Raw genomic sequence first — 14,642 nt, 5'->3', positions numbered from 1 at the left:
GTCATCAAGAAGTTTATTATTTGGAAAATGATAAACTCTAAAAATGATGTAATAGTTTCTTGTGCTATAACATGAAGGTGCTTTTAAGATTAAATTCACACAAGAAATCCATAAGTTCCAAAAAGTTTTCAAGATTTCTGACCTAAAATGTATGAATAAAATTCATGATTTTCTTAAGAGAAAGTAATGGAAACCTTTATGATCAATTATTGAATTTAAGAGTTATAGGAAATTATAGATTTATTCAAATAATCCTTACTGAAAAATATCAAACATAAAATATTTATAGCTATAAAATAGGAATGTGGTGATGGACAAAAACCCAAAGCAATGAATTTATTTGGGGATGATTATTTTGGCAGAGTTATAATCGGGAATATGATTATACCATACCTATTATAGATATCAGACTTGAAGTCCAAGCCCCTCATGTACTGAGAACTACAAAATAAGAATACATTCTGCCATTAACAGAAAAGTTCCAAGGACAGCCCAGGAAAGAACTCCAAACCTGGTGTTCTCCAGGGCACAGGTTTTTTTCCTCTGAGATCTGAGCCAGGAAGTTTCTTCTCACATTACTCCTAAACCACCCTCCCCCCACCAAGAAGTATTTCAGAGAAAACCACCCAACTGAATTAAATTGTGCAGAAAAATAAATAAATAAATAAATAGTGCAGAAAAGAATAAAGAAGGGACCCAAGAGAGAAATTTTTATGGTAAGAACAATTGCACTTTTTTGGTTGATTTTTAACTCTTGCTCATCCTAGATAATTCCTGTTTTGAGAGTGAGGACCTAATTTATTCTATAAGGAATTCAGTCACCAAGTAGCAGAAAGGCAAGCATTCTGTCAGGACCTCAGCAGTCCATATGTGTGGGCAGTAGAGAAAGGCACTCTCTGCAGGTGGACATAGCTCTTGCAGGTGAGTAGCTTAAGGGGATCCAAAGGGATTTCAGCCCCCTCCACCCCCTTTGGCTAGGGGCCCTGTGCAGGGCACACAACACATAAATATACACAGTGGGCCTACATGACGGAAAAGAAAAATCTTGGAATTCCTGAGGCTGTTCATGTAGACCCAGAACTTGAATGCCATATACAAAGTCAGGATAAATTCATTCTGCCAGAATCTTTATTCATTACTGACAGGCTAGACTATTGGCACAATGATCTTAATCATCTGACCTTTTAGAGGCAATTTCCTCATCTTGGCTGGACATATCAGACTAAATGCTACATTTGGCTCTATTTTTAAATTGCCCAGATGGGTGTATGACTTGGGGTGCCCACATATGCTGGACTGCTTCCAGAGACTGTTCGTACCTTGGGTGTAACCAGCAGCTGTAGACAAGAGACATGAATGGAGATGAGAGAATGGTAAGGGCCAGGTCAGTGTCCTTCTTATGTAAGTAAAACTGATTTTACCACTTCCCTGTTGAAAGTTTGGATTCCAGGGGGTGGTCACTCTTGGTCCCCTATAAAATGGCAGCCAAGTGCAGATTGAAATCATGGATGATGGGCAGAAAGTAGGGGGCCAATTCTGAGACAGCTGCTTCTGATCTCTGCTGCACCTACCCCATGTTGAATTAGATTGTGCTACGTGTGGAAGAGTTCACCGTGAAAGTGGTCCTGTTCATTACACTAAACAAAGCCATATTTTTTGGCCCTACCTGCTGTGACTCAAAATTTGCTTTGTTTCTTTGGAGATTAAAAGGATTTGATGCTTAGAAAAGAGGAGAAAAGGCAAACTGGACTTGATAGAAGAGTAACCATAATTCCTAAGATTTTTAGGCATTTAGCAATAATGTACAGGGGACTGCATCATCATTCAAACAGCTTCTCCTCATCTTTACTTTTAATTACCCATTTCTTCTACCTAAAATGACTTTCCCTCAGATGAAGTTTCTTCTTCCTTCTTGCATGATCCATGTCCTTCTTTCAAAACAGATGCTTAACATTCACCACTTCCAAGAAGCCTTTTTACACATCCAAACTGATTGCTTCCAGCCCTAAAAATGCAGATGGTGACTGGAACTCAAAGACATAATTGTAACTAAAATTGTGGCATGGGTCTAAGTCAGCAAACTGCAGCCTGCAGGCCAAATGCAGCCCACAGCCTGCTTTTGAACAGCCCATGAGCTAAGAATGGATTTTACATGTATATGTGGTTGGGAAAAAAAATCAAAAGAATACTCATATTGTGTAACATATGAAAGTTACATGATATTCAAGTATCAATGTCTACAAATAAAGGTTTATTGGAATGCAGACATGCTCATTTGTTTACATATTGTCTATGGCTGCTTTTGCACTACAGTGGCAGAGTTGAATAGCTGCAAGAGACCATGTGGTTGCAAAGCCTAAAATATTTACTATCTGGCCCTTTCCAGAAAAAGTTTATCAATACCTCATCTAAGACATTAAAGGTGCTAGAAATGTTAAATAAGAACATCTCAAAGAAATAGATTTCAGGCAAACCAACAGAACAGAGGTTATCAAACAGCCACATGAAAGTCTGAGCCCATAATTAAGACTAAATGGTTACCAAGAGGAGGAGCGTATTTAAAGAAGAAGGAAAAGGGCTATATAAAGTCTACCTTTTACATTTAGTAAGTGTGGAGATAATAATGTCCGTGTTGCTCACTGCCACATACCCAGTATCTACCCCATTTCTTAGAGCTGAGCAGGTGCTTGTTGAATAGTTATTGAACGAATGAATAGGAAGGAAGGAGGAAGAAGCATAAAACAAGTGAAACAAGAGTTGCACAGGGTTGGGAGTGAAAAAGGGTCCCCAACAGCAATCTCAAGTTTGTCTATCCTTGCATAATATGCCACAGGTTCTCAAAAGTTAGAAGCTAACATATCAATTGTTAATCTGTGCCCAGGAGACGAAAAAATGACCAAATGACTATAGTAATGGCCATGATCCCCATTCAAGCCCACCTTTCCACCCCTTCCTTAATCACCAGACACTTATATATTTAGTCCAGAGACAAAATTGAGACTTGAAGATTAACGAGGGGAAGGAAATCAAAGATAAAGCTCATGAAATAAACATCACCACTTGTTGATCTTTGATTAACTGGCTCTTCTTTCCGAAACAGGGCCTCTTTTTCTTTCTCTCTCTCTTTGCTTGCAGGTGACACCCACACATATCCTTCAGTGTTGGCAGAGATGCTCACTCAGATAACAACTGGAGTTCATGCTGCACATTTTCATCTTCATGTGTCATCATCACCAAGTAAAACCACAACTATAGGAAAACAAAGCTGTTTGCTGCTCTTCTGTTTCAACTGACATTTCCACCCAGCTCTCACAACTTGTTCTTTGGAGCCAGAGGAGTGTTTAAATCTGTCATCAAGACAGCACTATCAAGATGCAATGTAAGGAGAATCTAGTCCACCCCTACTCTAGGATAAATTCACCCTTCTGTGACTTTTCGTCCCCTTGAATTCCTGGCACTCCAACACCTTTCACAATTTAATCAGGCAAACAGGATACGAAGCTGGTCTTTGGAAAGCATACATTCTGGCCTTTTGAGTAGTCTCAATAATGAGGTCAGCTTAGAAAAGACAAAATATTCTTGGATCGCCTGTATTTCATCCCGAGCATTTTTCAAGTATGGAGCCCAAGTGTCCACACACCCTGAAAAGAACAAAAGAAATACCGCAAAAGTGTACTACATTCTGCTCTGGACAGTGGTCTGGGTTTCTAAGTTGTGAGAGCCTGTGAATCTTCGAAGGGAAAGCATCCATTCATTTGGGATGCCATCAGAGACAGTGGAGAGATCCACCCATGCAGATTTGTTCCTTAAGAACCAAACTTCTGAGTACCACTGACTAAAAGTCAAGAGTGAGGCAGTGCCTCAACTTAGGAGACACAAATAAGTTACCAAACAAGGGTCTGGTAATGACTCTCAGACCATTCCAGTTGCTGCTGCTGGTGTGGTGGTTTGGCCTCCATTATGATGGATCTAGAAGTTTCTTTGATTTTTCTCACTCATATATTATCTCTGTTACAGGCAAGATGAGAGAGGAGAAAGGATACTGCTTTAAAAAATCCATATTTTTTATCAGACTTTTTTATCAGAGAAAAAAAGGTAATTCAGGGCTGTGAGCAATTATATCATTCAATAGTTATGTAGTTAGAACATGGTGGGAGATCTGTTAGGTAAAGTTATTAAGTTTGCATTTGATTTCACTTTGAACTTGGGTTTCAAGGTGCTAGAACCTTTTTACATAACTAGGCTACACTATTTTTATTAGCCCAATAAAGGAGCACTTATTGAGCAGATACATTTAATGGCTGGTTTTTACCAGTCTTGTCCCTTTCTGATTGAATTGGTTTGTCCAATTGAATTCATGAGTGATTAGCTAAGTTCAGGGTTTTTTGGAGTAGGAGGATGCATATAAACTCATCTTTTTCAAGTTTACCTTTATTAAATTTAATGAGCTCCACTTCAACAAGGAAGAGTCACTTTGGAGAAGAACTCATGGTACACCTATCTAACTTCAGGCCACCTTCAAAGAAGAGTTTGCAATTAAATAAATAGGAGCCGCTATGTAAATTATCAGACAAGCTCTGTGTCTCTTTTTCAAGGGCCTTCCCCTACCTGCAAGATGATAGCCGTGTGTGTGTGTGCGTGTGTGTGTGTGTGTGTGGTGATTAACATATCTGATTTGAATTTTCAATTTACTAAAAGTGCCACTATTTTGTTTGTTGTTGGTCTTTTATTTTTAAACTGTTACAAGCCATTAGAGTGTTCAGTTATGAGCATGACAGATAAAGAAGCTGAAATTATCTATCCCCAGCATTCTCATCTGTGAGCTCTTTTTGAATCATAGCCAGGCAAGGCATTTATAGAATTTGCTGGGGTCAAAAAAAAAAAAGAGAAATGAGTAGCAGTTCATAGTGAGATGGGATTTTAACTGCCAAGGCAACAGTGTTAGAAGTATCAGTCTAAAGTCATGTTTAAAACATGGTCGATACTCTGTTAAGAGTAAATTTGGGAACTACAATGGAAAAGCAACTTACTCTTGTCTGGGGCTTATTTAGCATGACCTTTTAAGATGATTCTAACAGTATTGGTTTTCATCACTGCACAAAAATTTCTAAAATGTGAATGAACTTCTATCTATCAGGTTTTCTTTCATCAAGTTTGGCTGTGTATTATATATGTTTTACCTCCTGTTTCACTGATAAAATGGATTTTTGAACTTATTAATAGAAAAGTAGAAAACAGAGCTGACTCTCTCCTTCTCAGAGTATGATTAGTACATTTAAGCTGACCATTACTACATAAGGTGTATGCAGTTCATTCATTTAATCAATAAATATACATTTCATTCCAGGTACTTTTCTAGGCACTGGGGATATGGCAATAAACAAAGCAGACAAAGTTCCATCCCTCATGAATCTTACATTCTACTTTGGGGAAACAAACAATAAACAAATAAATAAGTTTTTAAAAATCTTGCATAAGAGATGGTGAAATGCTATGGTAACAAGGCAAGCAAGGAAAGTATATAGGGTTGGTGGGGCAAGTGAGGGTATTAACTAGGGCAGAAAGTAACATTTGAGCAGAGGCCTGAAGGAAATGAGGGAGCAAGCCAGATAGATACCCAGAAGAGAACATTCCAGACAAAGGAAAGAGTATGTGTAAAAGCCCCGAGATGGAAACATGCCTGTGATGTTTGAGGAGAAATATGTTGGAAAGTATGCATATACCTCTAGGAGAGATTTCCTGAGCCTCAAATGTGCTTAGAGTGAGAAGTCACTCAGCCCAGGACTTGAGAAAATCCTTGCCACTGTCCTTGACTTGGGTCAATTACAGGTCTACAGCAGTGATGACCCTAGTTCTGGGTCCATCACTGCCACCATCTCTAACCTCCAGAATGTATTTGAATTTAACACTTTGGGTTCAGTCCCAGGTGGGCTGTGGCTCTTATCCAGCAGAGCAAAAAGCTGAAATGAGGGATCTAACATCCATTTAACCATCAACATCCCCATTAAATTAGCCATGATAACTAGTGGATCCATTAGTTAACCCAAGGGACTGATGGGGTCAAGACTAAAGTTTGATGTCTCTCGTAGAACATTCACATCACACAAAATGCACAGCCTGACATCTCAAAGATCTAAACCATTGGTCTGATGAGAAATTGTGACTAAAGCCAAGTAAACAAACCAGGAGTGTACCTTGCTTGAAATAAAACTACTATCTGAAAGTTTGGGTTTTTTTTAAAAAAGCTAAACTGGAGATTTACTTTAAAATATTTATCCCACACCATTTTTAAATAGCAAGTTTTCTCCAGATTCATGGCCAAAACTAAAGCATACCTGCTTTGAAAGACAAATACTAAAGCATAAATTTAAAAACAGGTACGTGACAGTTCAGTAATTTTACCACTGAGTACACAGAACATAATGTACACTTGGTCTCTTTAAACTGGCATGCTTAGTCCAACATAAGTGAGTTCACAATCAAAAATTATAGAAATACTGTTAACTATGAGACTCTTACAATAATAGCAGCAAATGGCATTATTTTCTTCATAATTACCTTATGTGAAACTGTAAAAGCATTGCTCCAACCACTGTTTTTAAACCATTTCTTGGCTCATACTAATAATGAAAATGGACTTCCCTGTTAACATTTCTACTTTGGCTCTGTTCAGAGTGAGTAAGAGAAATCTAAAGTGTGATTCATCTTTAGTAGACCTATTTTTCCCATCAGAAAATAAAACCATTTTTTTTTACCAAAGATCAAATCTTTCCATTTTTGAAATTTATGTTTTGACATTGCCCTTTCTAAAAATTCTCTAACTCTATCATTTTCAAATCCAATCCAGTCACTTGGATTAAAGAACTCTGTGTGCCAAGAGGCTGGCAATGCAGCACACGTGCCAGTAAAAATTCAGGAGTTTTTGTCACCCAAGTACTAGCGAGTTTGACCTTCTTTGGGTTAATCATATTCATGGAATGGAAGCCCATTTCAAAGTCAACTGAAGTACAATATTTTCTGTCTGGAATCATAGGATTCCTATCCCTCCCCACATCACACACACACACACAAAAAAAAAAAATTAAAGAAGACTTCTTTCTGTACATAAAAGTGGGGGGCAGAATGCTGTACATTTCATTACAAGCTAAAATATTCCAAAACAGGAAAATGGCAGAAGTTAAGAGATTCTCAAATTTTATAGCACCTTATCCCTGGGTAGTGGGTTTAAATTTGTGTTACAATATTCTTCCCCTTCTCGGGGCATTTTCCAGTTTAATCTTTATACATAATTTATATGGCAATAATAATAATAGCTAACATTATTTGTCAGGTATGGTACTAAGCATCAGGGACAAGCATGAAAAAAGGACAAATTTGGGCCACGCCCTGATGGAGATTATAGTATAGGGACAGAGCAGTACATCACTGGTCCAGTACATTATGATCATTACCTCCATTTTATAGTTGAAAAGCCAGAGTCTTAGAAAGTCAGCAACTTGCCTGAGGCCAACTAGTAACGGGACTTGGACAAGATCTATTTCATCTGCTTCTACAACCTAGACTCCTCTAATGTCTGAATAAATCGAGGCACTGAACAAATTGTAAAGGCAGCAGTAAAGCTCTTCTTCAAGGTCCCCAGGCATACTCCATTTGGCCCAAACCGGAGGCAGAAAAAATATCTGTGCTCATTACAAGGTCAGGCTTTACAGGGTCAGGCTTTGTTGAGTATCTTGAGAACTTTGATGTGGACTCAAAAGACATACTCCAAAATACTTTTCCATGTCATTGGACCTCCAGGGTAAACACACAGCTGAACCCACAGAGTTCTGGAGCGCTGAGCCCTAAAGCACATAAAGTCTCTGTAAAGGAGTTCTTGCCACATTTCCTTTTGCCTGTTGTCTTCTGGAAATCTTCCACCAGATGCCAGCCACTCCCTGAGCACACTGGCAAGAGTCCCATCATTCCCTTCTATTCTCCTCCTTTAGAAGAAGCATCTTGGGACTCATCCTCCATATACCCTAATGAGTACTAACACCCCTTTTTCACAGTATCATTGCTGCTCTGGATACGCTTTCAGCATCCCACTTTAGATTTCTGCACAGATAACAAAGAGACCAACCCAGCAAATCTGAAATATATGGAACAGAAAAGCCCCCTCTATGATGTGACTGGAATGATCTGCTAAAGAAATAACACTTCATAGTATTCAAATAATTTTGACATCGGGTGGTTTCATTTCCTGACACATTCTTCTGTGGTTTGGGGGGACTGCTTTATTCTTTTCAAATCATATTGTCAATACTCCATTGAATTCCCATTGCAGGGAGTAAGAAGAGCAAGACTGCTTCAAATTGCTTTGAAGGTATTCCACTGGTCCAAAGGACTAAATATGACCAGAATTCAAAAAAACAAAAAAACAAAAAACACAATGTCTGTATCTTTCTTAACCAAAAGTATTAAATAGGAACTAGTGGCTCATTTCATGAATGAGAGACAGTGTTTTAATGATTTTAAAAATATGAAGTCTCCCCCCTCCCCCACCCTTACCTACCCCCACCCTAAACCCCTCTTTAACCAAAAGGAATGGTTTTGTAACCTTTCTTCTCCATCTAAAAAGTCCTTCCATATGACACTCCACTTGGCCACAGTGTTCAGGTGAGTGAGATGAAAAAGAAGTGAAATGGAAAACAGATTTCAAGGCTAACAGAATCCAATGGCTTTTTGTTCTCTACTGTAACCTCTTGATCAAGTCAATAAATACATGGTAAGTTGAAATTTGGGTCATGGCACTACAAGATAGAGCCTGCCACAGCAATATTCTTTAACTTCATTTCAGAGCCTCAAAATAATGTTATTTGGTCTAGTCATTCAAGAAACATTGGCATCGTTGGCCTAATAGGAGCCCCTAATGGGAGCTGGTGGCCGGCTGAAGACGAGGCAGTTTTTTCCTATCCAGAGCAGTTGTGTTGAGCAGGTGAAGCGCTGCCAGCCGGCTTGCATCTGGATAGGCGTCCATGTCAGGAACGGTATGCCGCAAAGTCGCGTGCTGGGGCGTAGGGTTGGTAGTGCCTTCGGGTGGGCCCTGGCCTCCGGGGGGTCATGTTCATATAGTCACTCTGAAGGATCCTACTCCTCTTGGTCTTCATCTGCAGAAAAGAGAAACATCACTGTGAAGGGGGCGGGGGCACAGAAAGAGACGTCATGGGAGGAGCTCTAAGACTTGGGAGCAACTATTCAGAACATAGACTGTCAAATGAAGCTGAATACACCTGACTTCATTGAGCGCCTTGGACCTGGATAGTGACTAATCAAACCTAATTACTTTGGACTCTTCCAAATTGCGAAATCGGAATCAAACAACGTATTTTAGATAAATGTACCCATGTTACCCTTAATACAATCATTTGATCTGAATTCCAAAAGCATATCTAATTAACGTATCCTTTGTTGATATGTAAATACTCTTTAAGGCCCTTCCTCCTATGAAAAGGTTGAGCTTCTCCACTGCAATCTTCTTACGTTAGTCATTTGGTTAACAAGCTGTTTTTCCTTAAGTAATCCAAGAGGACCTTAGATTCTGAAATGATCATAAAATTCATAGCAGTGGAGTCCAAATTAGTGGAGAGTTATGGTTCTAGACAACTACTTACATTCCTATTCTTTTATATGCACGTACATTTCTGTAAAGACAATAGTGTCCTTCATCTCTGTTCCTCAGACTCTGCTCCTTCTCCCCCTTTCTATCAGGGGTAAGGGAAGAAAGTAGGGGCAATCCTAAACCCAGAGCAAGAGCATACTTGCCATAAATCTTAGAAAAGTTTTGATTGGGCATTAGGAGCATCTTTTCTGAACCAACGTGATGGTAAAATTTACATATTTGATAAAAGTCCCATAAAAATTCTAGAAATAGAAAGCTACCCAGATTTCTGAATGCAGAATTCTCTATTATGAAAAAACAAAATGTCTATTTCTTGGCACCTAGGCCTGGTGCATAAGTAGATATATTGCATGTGAATGGAATGAACACTTGAATAAATACGTAAGCAAGTGACTTCTGCCTTGGCCTATTTCCATGCACTCCTCCATGAACCATTCATACCTGCGTTGTCAAATGGGCAGGAGCAAGTGTTGAAGGTTGGAAAAATACTGACTCCCACATTACCAAATACAGCTAACATGTTTTCAGTTCTCATCATTTGAATTCTCAGCCACATTCTACACTAATGATTATTCTCTCCTTTTTGAAACACTCTTCCATTTGCCTTCTGTGAGATGGTACCATCCTGGTTTTCATCCTACCTGTCTGGCTACTCCTTGCCTGCTTCCCTTGCAAGCTCATCCTTCTTTAAGTAGTCATTCAATGTGAGTTCCCCATAGACTTCTACTCACTCCTTCCTCTCTCTCTATAGGCAATCTCATCCCCATTTGCAACTATTCACCCAAATTTATATCTCTGACCTAGACCTCAAAGGCACTTAAAACTCAACATGTCCAAAAGGAAACTCAAGAGCCTCCCCTAAAGTCTGGTCCTCTCTCATTGTTTCTGATCTCAGCGGGTGATATTACCATATATACGGTTGCCCAAACCAGACGACCTAAGCCTCATTCTTGACACAACCAGCTCCCTATCCCCTGTTCCAGGGGACATTTGACAATGTCTGAAGATATTTTGGGTTGTCACATCTAGGAAGAATGCTATGTCACCTAGTGGGTAGAGGCCAGAGATGCTGCTGAATACCCTCTGATGCACAGGGCAGCCCCCTACAACAAAGAATTATCCAGCCCAAAATGTCAATAGTGCCAAGACTGATAAATCATGATCGAAGGAGTCTGATCATGAAAATGAATGGAGTGAAAGGGAAGTAATGGATACAAAATATGTGACCAAATTTAGAATGAATATTATTGGATTGCTTGTCCCTTCCTTTTTGCTCATACCCAGAGATGACTGATGATTTGAGCCTGGGAGCCTGGAAGGATGCTGCTCCATCCATAGATATAAGACAAGACAGTAGGAGAAGTAGATTTGTAAGAGAAGGTTACAAATTCAGCTTTGGTGATTTGGGATTTGAATGATGGGTGAATGATCCAGCTGAAACTAAGAAGACCATACCATTAAACAGACATAATTGGGAGATTCATTCAAGAGAAGTAGCCATGGAAACCAAGTGGGTGAGGGAAGTTGCTCTTCAAACATCTTGGCTCTACATCCTTTCTATAAATGAAAGACTAGAGTTCTCTTGGGCACAAGGTTATGACACGGCAGGAGTAAGGGCAAGGAAACGTCTGCCCCCAAATAAATGTGGAAGGCTGCTAATGATACCCTGGCAAGAATTTTAGCTCTTACTGCAGCTCTGAGGACTTCCCTTGACAGACTCCCAATGGCAGCCTTTGCCTTCAGACACCCAAATAAAACTATAGCTGGCCCCAATAATGAAGATGTCTTGAGTCTGAGGCTCTCCAGGTTGCACAAAGACTATGAAAGATCTGCTCAATTGGCTCCCATGCTTACCCTCATGCTGTTAGCATATAGTGGACTTAGTCCACTTAGCCATAAACATGAAAGTGGGATGGAAATGACACGTGCATGGCTGGGAACACCATACAGAACCCGTAGTGTCCAGCCGCATCTAGCACATGCCTATATGTGTGGGGAGTATTTGCCTTATGTGTCTGTGTGACTGGGTCATCTATTCTGCCCCTTCACCAATCCGCTGTGTCTGCTAAAGATGTGTGACTTCACAGTCTATCTTCCCTTGCCCTTCCTCCACTCCCACTCTTACCTCCTTATTTCCTCAAAACAACAGCAAGACAAAAGACAGTTTGCTTAAAGACACAGTCTTCAAGAACACACTGAATTTAAAGGCAGATACTACCTATCCACATACTATCTACGTTCCCTACATTGTGATTGATAGTGGAGAAGACCATGTTTTTTAAAAGGCTCCTTTAAGAAAGAGAATAGGTTTTACCATTCAGCTGAGTGAATGGTTGGTTGAGTGACGGTAACAGGTGCTGTTCTGCAGCAGCCTGGCAGAGGATAGCTCTTTATTTATTCAAATGTCAGCAACAGGTCAAGAACAGAGATAGAATGTGCAGCTGCTCCCAGAAACCCACTCAACCTACAACTGCCTACGGTAGCACATCACAAGCACTCAGGAAGTTCCGGGAAAACAGCAGCTACACCAAGGCACAATGTAGACCAGTCAAAAATAGGATCCCAGAATAGGACCCAGGAAATGGCTGAACTCTAGGGATCCCTGATGCCCTGTCTAGCTTAGCAAGTTGGTGGTTGCTTAGATAGTAACAGCAGCAAGAAAGATGAGCCAAAGGTAAAAATGCTGTATTATTCTACAAAATATACATATATATTTATTTCACACCCTTTTGGTCAGAGAGTATAAAGATCTAGGTTGAGATGCAAATAAAGAGTTCTTATTGGACAACCTGACTACAAGAGACCACAGGATATAAGATTATGCCAACAACTGGCTCTTCCTAATTCACGGGGAACCTATGAACTAGAATAAGACTAAAATAAGTTTTATCAAGACAAAGCAAGTAGTGCTACTAAAGAAAAGCCCATAGCATCTATGATGTTTCCAATTTGAAAGTAAACTGTTTAAATTCACTGAAAAGGAGAAGCAGGCTTTGTTCCTCTGGGCAGTCCCAGTCACTGAGCCTGGAATTAGTGCCTGATAATAGTAACTGATATTCTAATGCGTATTTACAATAAGTTTTAAATGATGAGCAACACCCTTCTGACCACTGAAAGTTAAAGTAATTCTCAAAACTACCTCCTGGGAAGCTGGTAAATTACATTGACCTAAGTCAGCATATTATAGGGGAGCACCTGTCTTGGAGATGTACCCAAAAAGCCGCTGCACCTATATTTTAGATTAAGACATTGAAATTCCTAAGGGATAAAAATAAGGACTAAGGTTCTACATTCTAAATCATTGGCAAGTACCACAGAGGTTCAAAAGTGGGAAGGTACCTTGTATGAAAACACCAAGATCCAGAAAGATGAGGGACTCAACTGACATCAGAGGAAGAATTTAGGCAATTTTCTCTACATAAAAAGCTCTCAGGGTTGGGCAACTTAGAGAAGGCAAGACAGGTAAATATCAACTTGATATCTAGTATAAAGGATTTCCAGGAAAAAGTAGCCACTTTGTTCCCTACCCTGCAGAAGGTACAGATTAGGCAACAGGCAGCTTAGCAAATGTCCATCTGCCCTTAGAATCTCTCACAATGCATGTGGGGAATGGGAAGGATGGAGAGGCAAACTTTGGTAATAGGCCAACGAAGTTTAAAAGGATCTCGGGCTGCATCTATCATTGACATGACCATGAACCCGGGGATGCCCTCCTCACCTCCATCTACCACCACCACCCCAGCACTATAACAATGCTATAGTAAATAGGATGATTCCACTTGTCATGGTTTTCACTGACCCATGTGTAGATTAGTTAAATGTGTGGAATATGCCTTAAAGACCTTTATGGGGGTTATCAATTCAACAATCTGACAAGCGCTCATTAAGCATTAAATATGCTTAATACCAGATGGATGGTGAATATCAAGAGAAATAATCCTTTGTCCTTGAGGAGTAACATTTCTTATTGAAGACATGACTCATACATGCGTCTGACTTATAGAAAAAAATTCAAAGACAACATGGAATCAAAGCAGGAGATACTCTGTCCACACCATGTACATGAGAATGGGAGGTTTCTGAGTAAGGGGAAAGACCCTTTGGTAAGGGAGTCCCAATGTAACAGTAAATACAGTCATCAAGATATGTTCAAAACTTCAATTTTGAAGAAGGTAAAGAAAAATATGCCAAGTTTGTTACTTGAACATTTGCACAAGTTGGCAAACTCTAATTCAGTGCTGAGAGCTCAGAAAAGTCTAACTCCCATTATAGTTTCATAATGACAGCAACCATACTTGGCCTCACAAAATTCAACTGCTTCAGAGGAGATAAAAATATGACTCAGATAAACAGACCTAGTTTCTTTGCTAGGTTTGAATGCAGAATGCATAATTTCAGTAGCCAAATTTCTCACAATTTTTGACCCTGAACCAAAATTGTTCATTGGTTTCATTGCCTAGATTCCCAAGTTGCTTAGATTCTTATACATATATGTATATTAAAGCTATTTTACTTGTCATAATGATATTGCAAAATGGGGAGAAGAAAAGTACCTGGCCCTAAGACTCCCAACCATCACCCGCAATGTACCCATTTAGCTTCTTATTCTGCCTGGCCACCTAATTAATGCCTTCTAAAAACTAGAATTCACATTAGGTTTTCATCTCCAATACAGTTGAAAGCTAAAAGAGAGCCTACTCAAACCTAGCAGGGAAAAAATAGCAATAATAGTAACAATCACATGCTAAACAGAAAATAAACCACACAGGCACAGTTCTTGAACATGTTCATAGTGGAAAAGGTACACAAAAGCAGTGTTGCTTCTCTTACCCAGCAAGCACCAAGAGCCACTGTTGCTAGCAAGCTATAGAAACCTAGGATTCCACCAACCACCACCAGTGCCCAAAATGGCTTGGAAGATTCAGGAGACAGCTGAGCTGGACAAAGATGTTTCTCTGAAAAATAGAATAGAGTGGGTTAAATG

The 14,642-nt window shown here is 39.6% G+C and overlaps 1 protein-coding gene across 1 annotated transcript in view; it reads right to left on the bottom strand.

Moving 5' to 3' along the window:
* Nucleotides 1-4,706: 4,706 nt before the first annotated feature.
* Nucleotides 4,707-14,642, bottom strand: part of CD28 (CD28 molecule) — a 31,649-nt gene continuing 21,713 nt past the window's right edge. Inside the window, exons 3-4 of the mRNA XM_040475968.1 lie at nt 14,489-14,613; nt 4,707-9,146 (exon numbers count right to left, since the gene is read on the bottom strand). Coding sequence (XP_040331902.1) covers nt 9,018-9,146; nt 14,489-14,613 — 254 coding nt within the window. The 3' untranslated portion in view covers nt 4,707-9,017. The remainder of the gene's footprint in view (nt 9,147-14,488; nt 14,614-14,642) is intronic.

Source organism: Herpailurus yagouaroundi, unplaced genomic scaffold (genome assembly GCF_014898765.1).
Source record: "Herpailurus yagouaroundi ecotype Mexico unplaced genomic scaffold, PumYag 140, whole genome shotgun sequence".
Lineage (NCBI taxonomy): Eukaryota > Metazoa > Chordata > Mammalia > Carnivora > Felidae > Herpailurus > Herpailurus yagouaroundi.
Note: the sequence above shows the minus strand (reverse complement) of the source record. Positions and strands in the feature narration are given on the sequence as shown.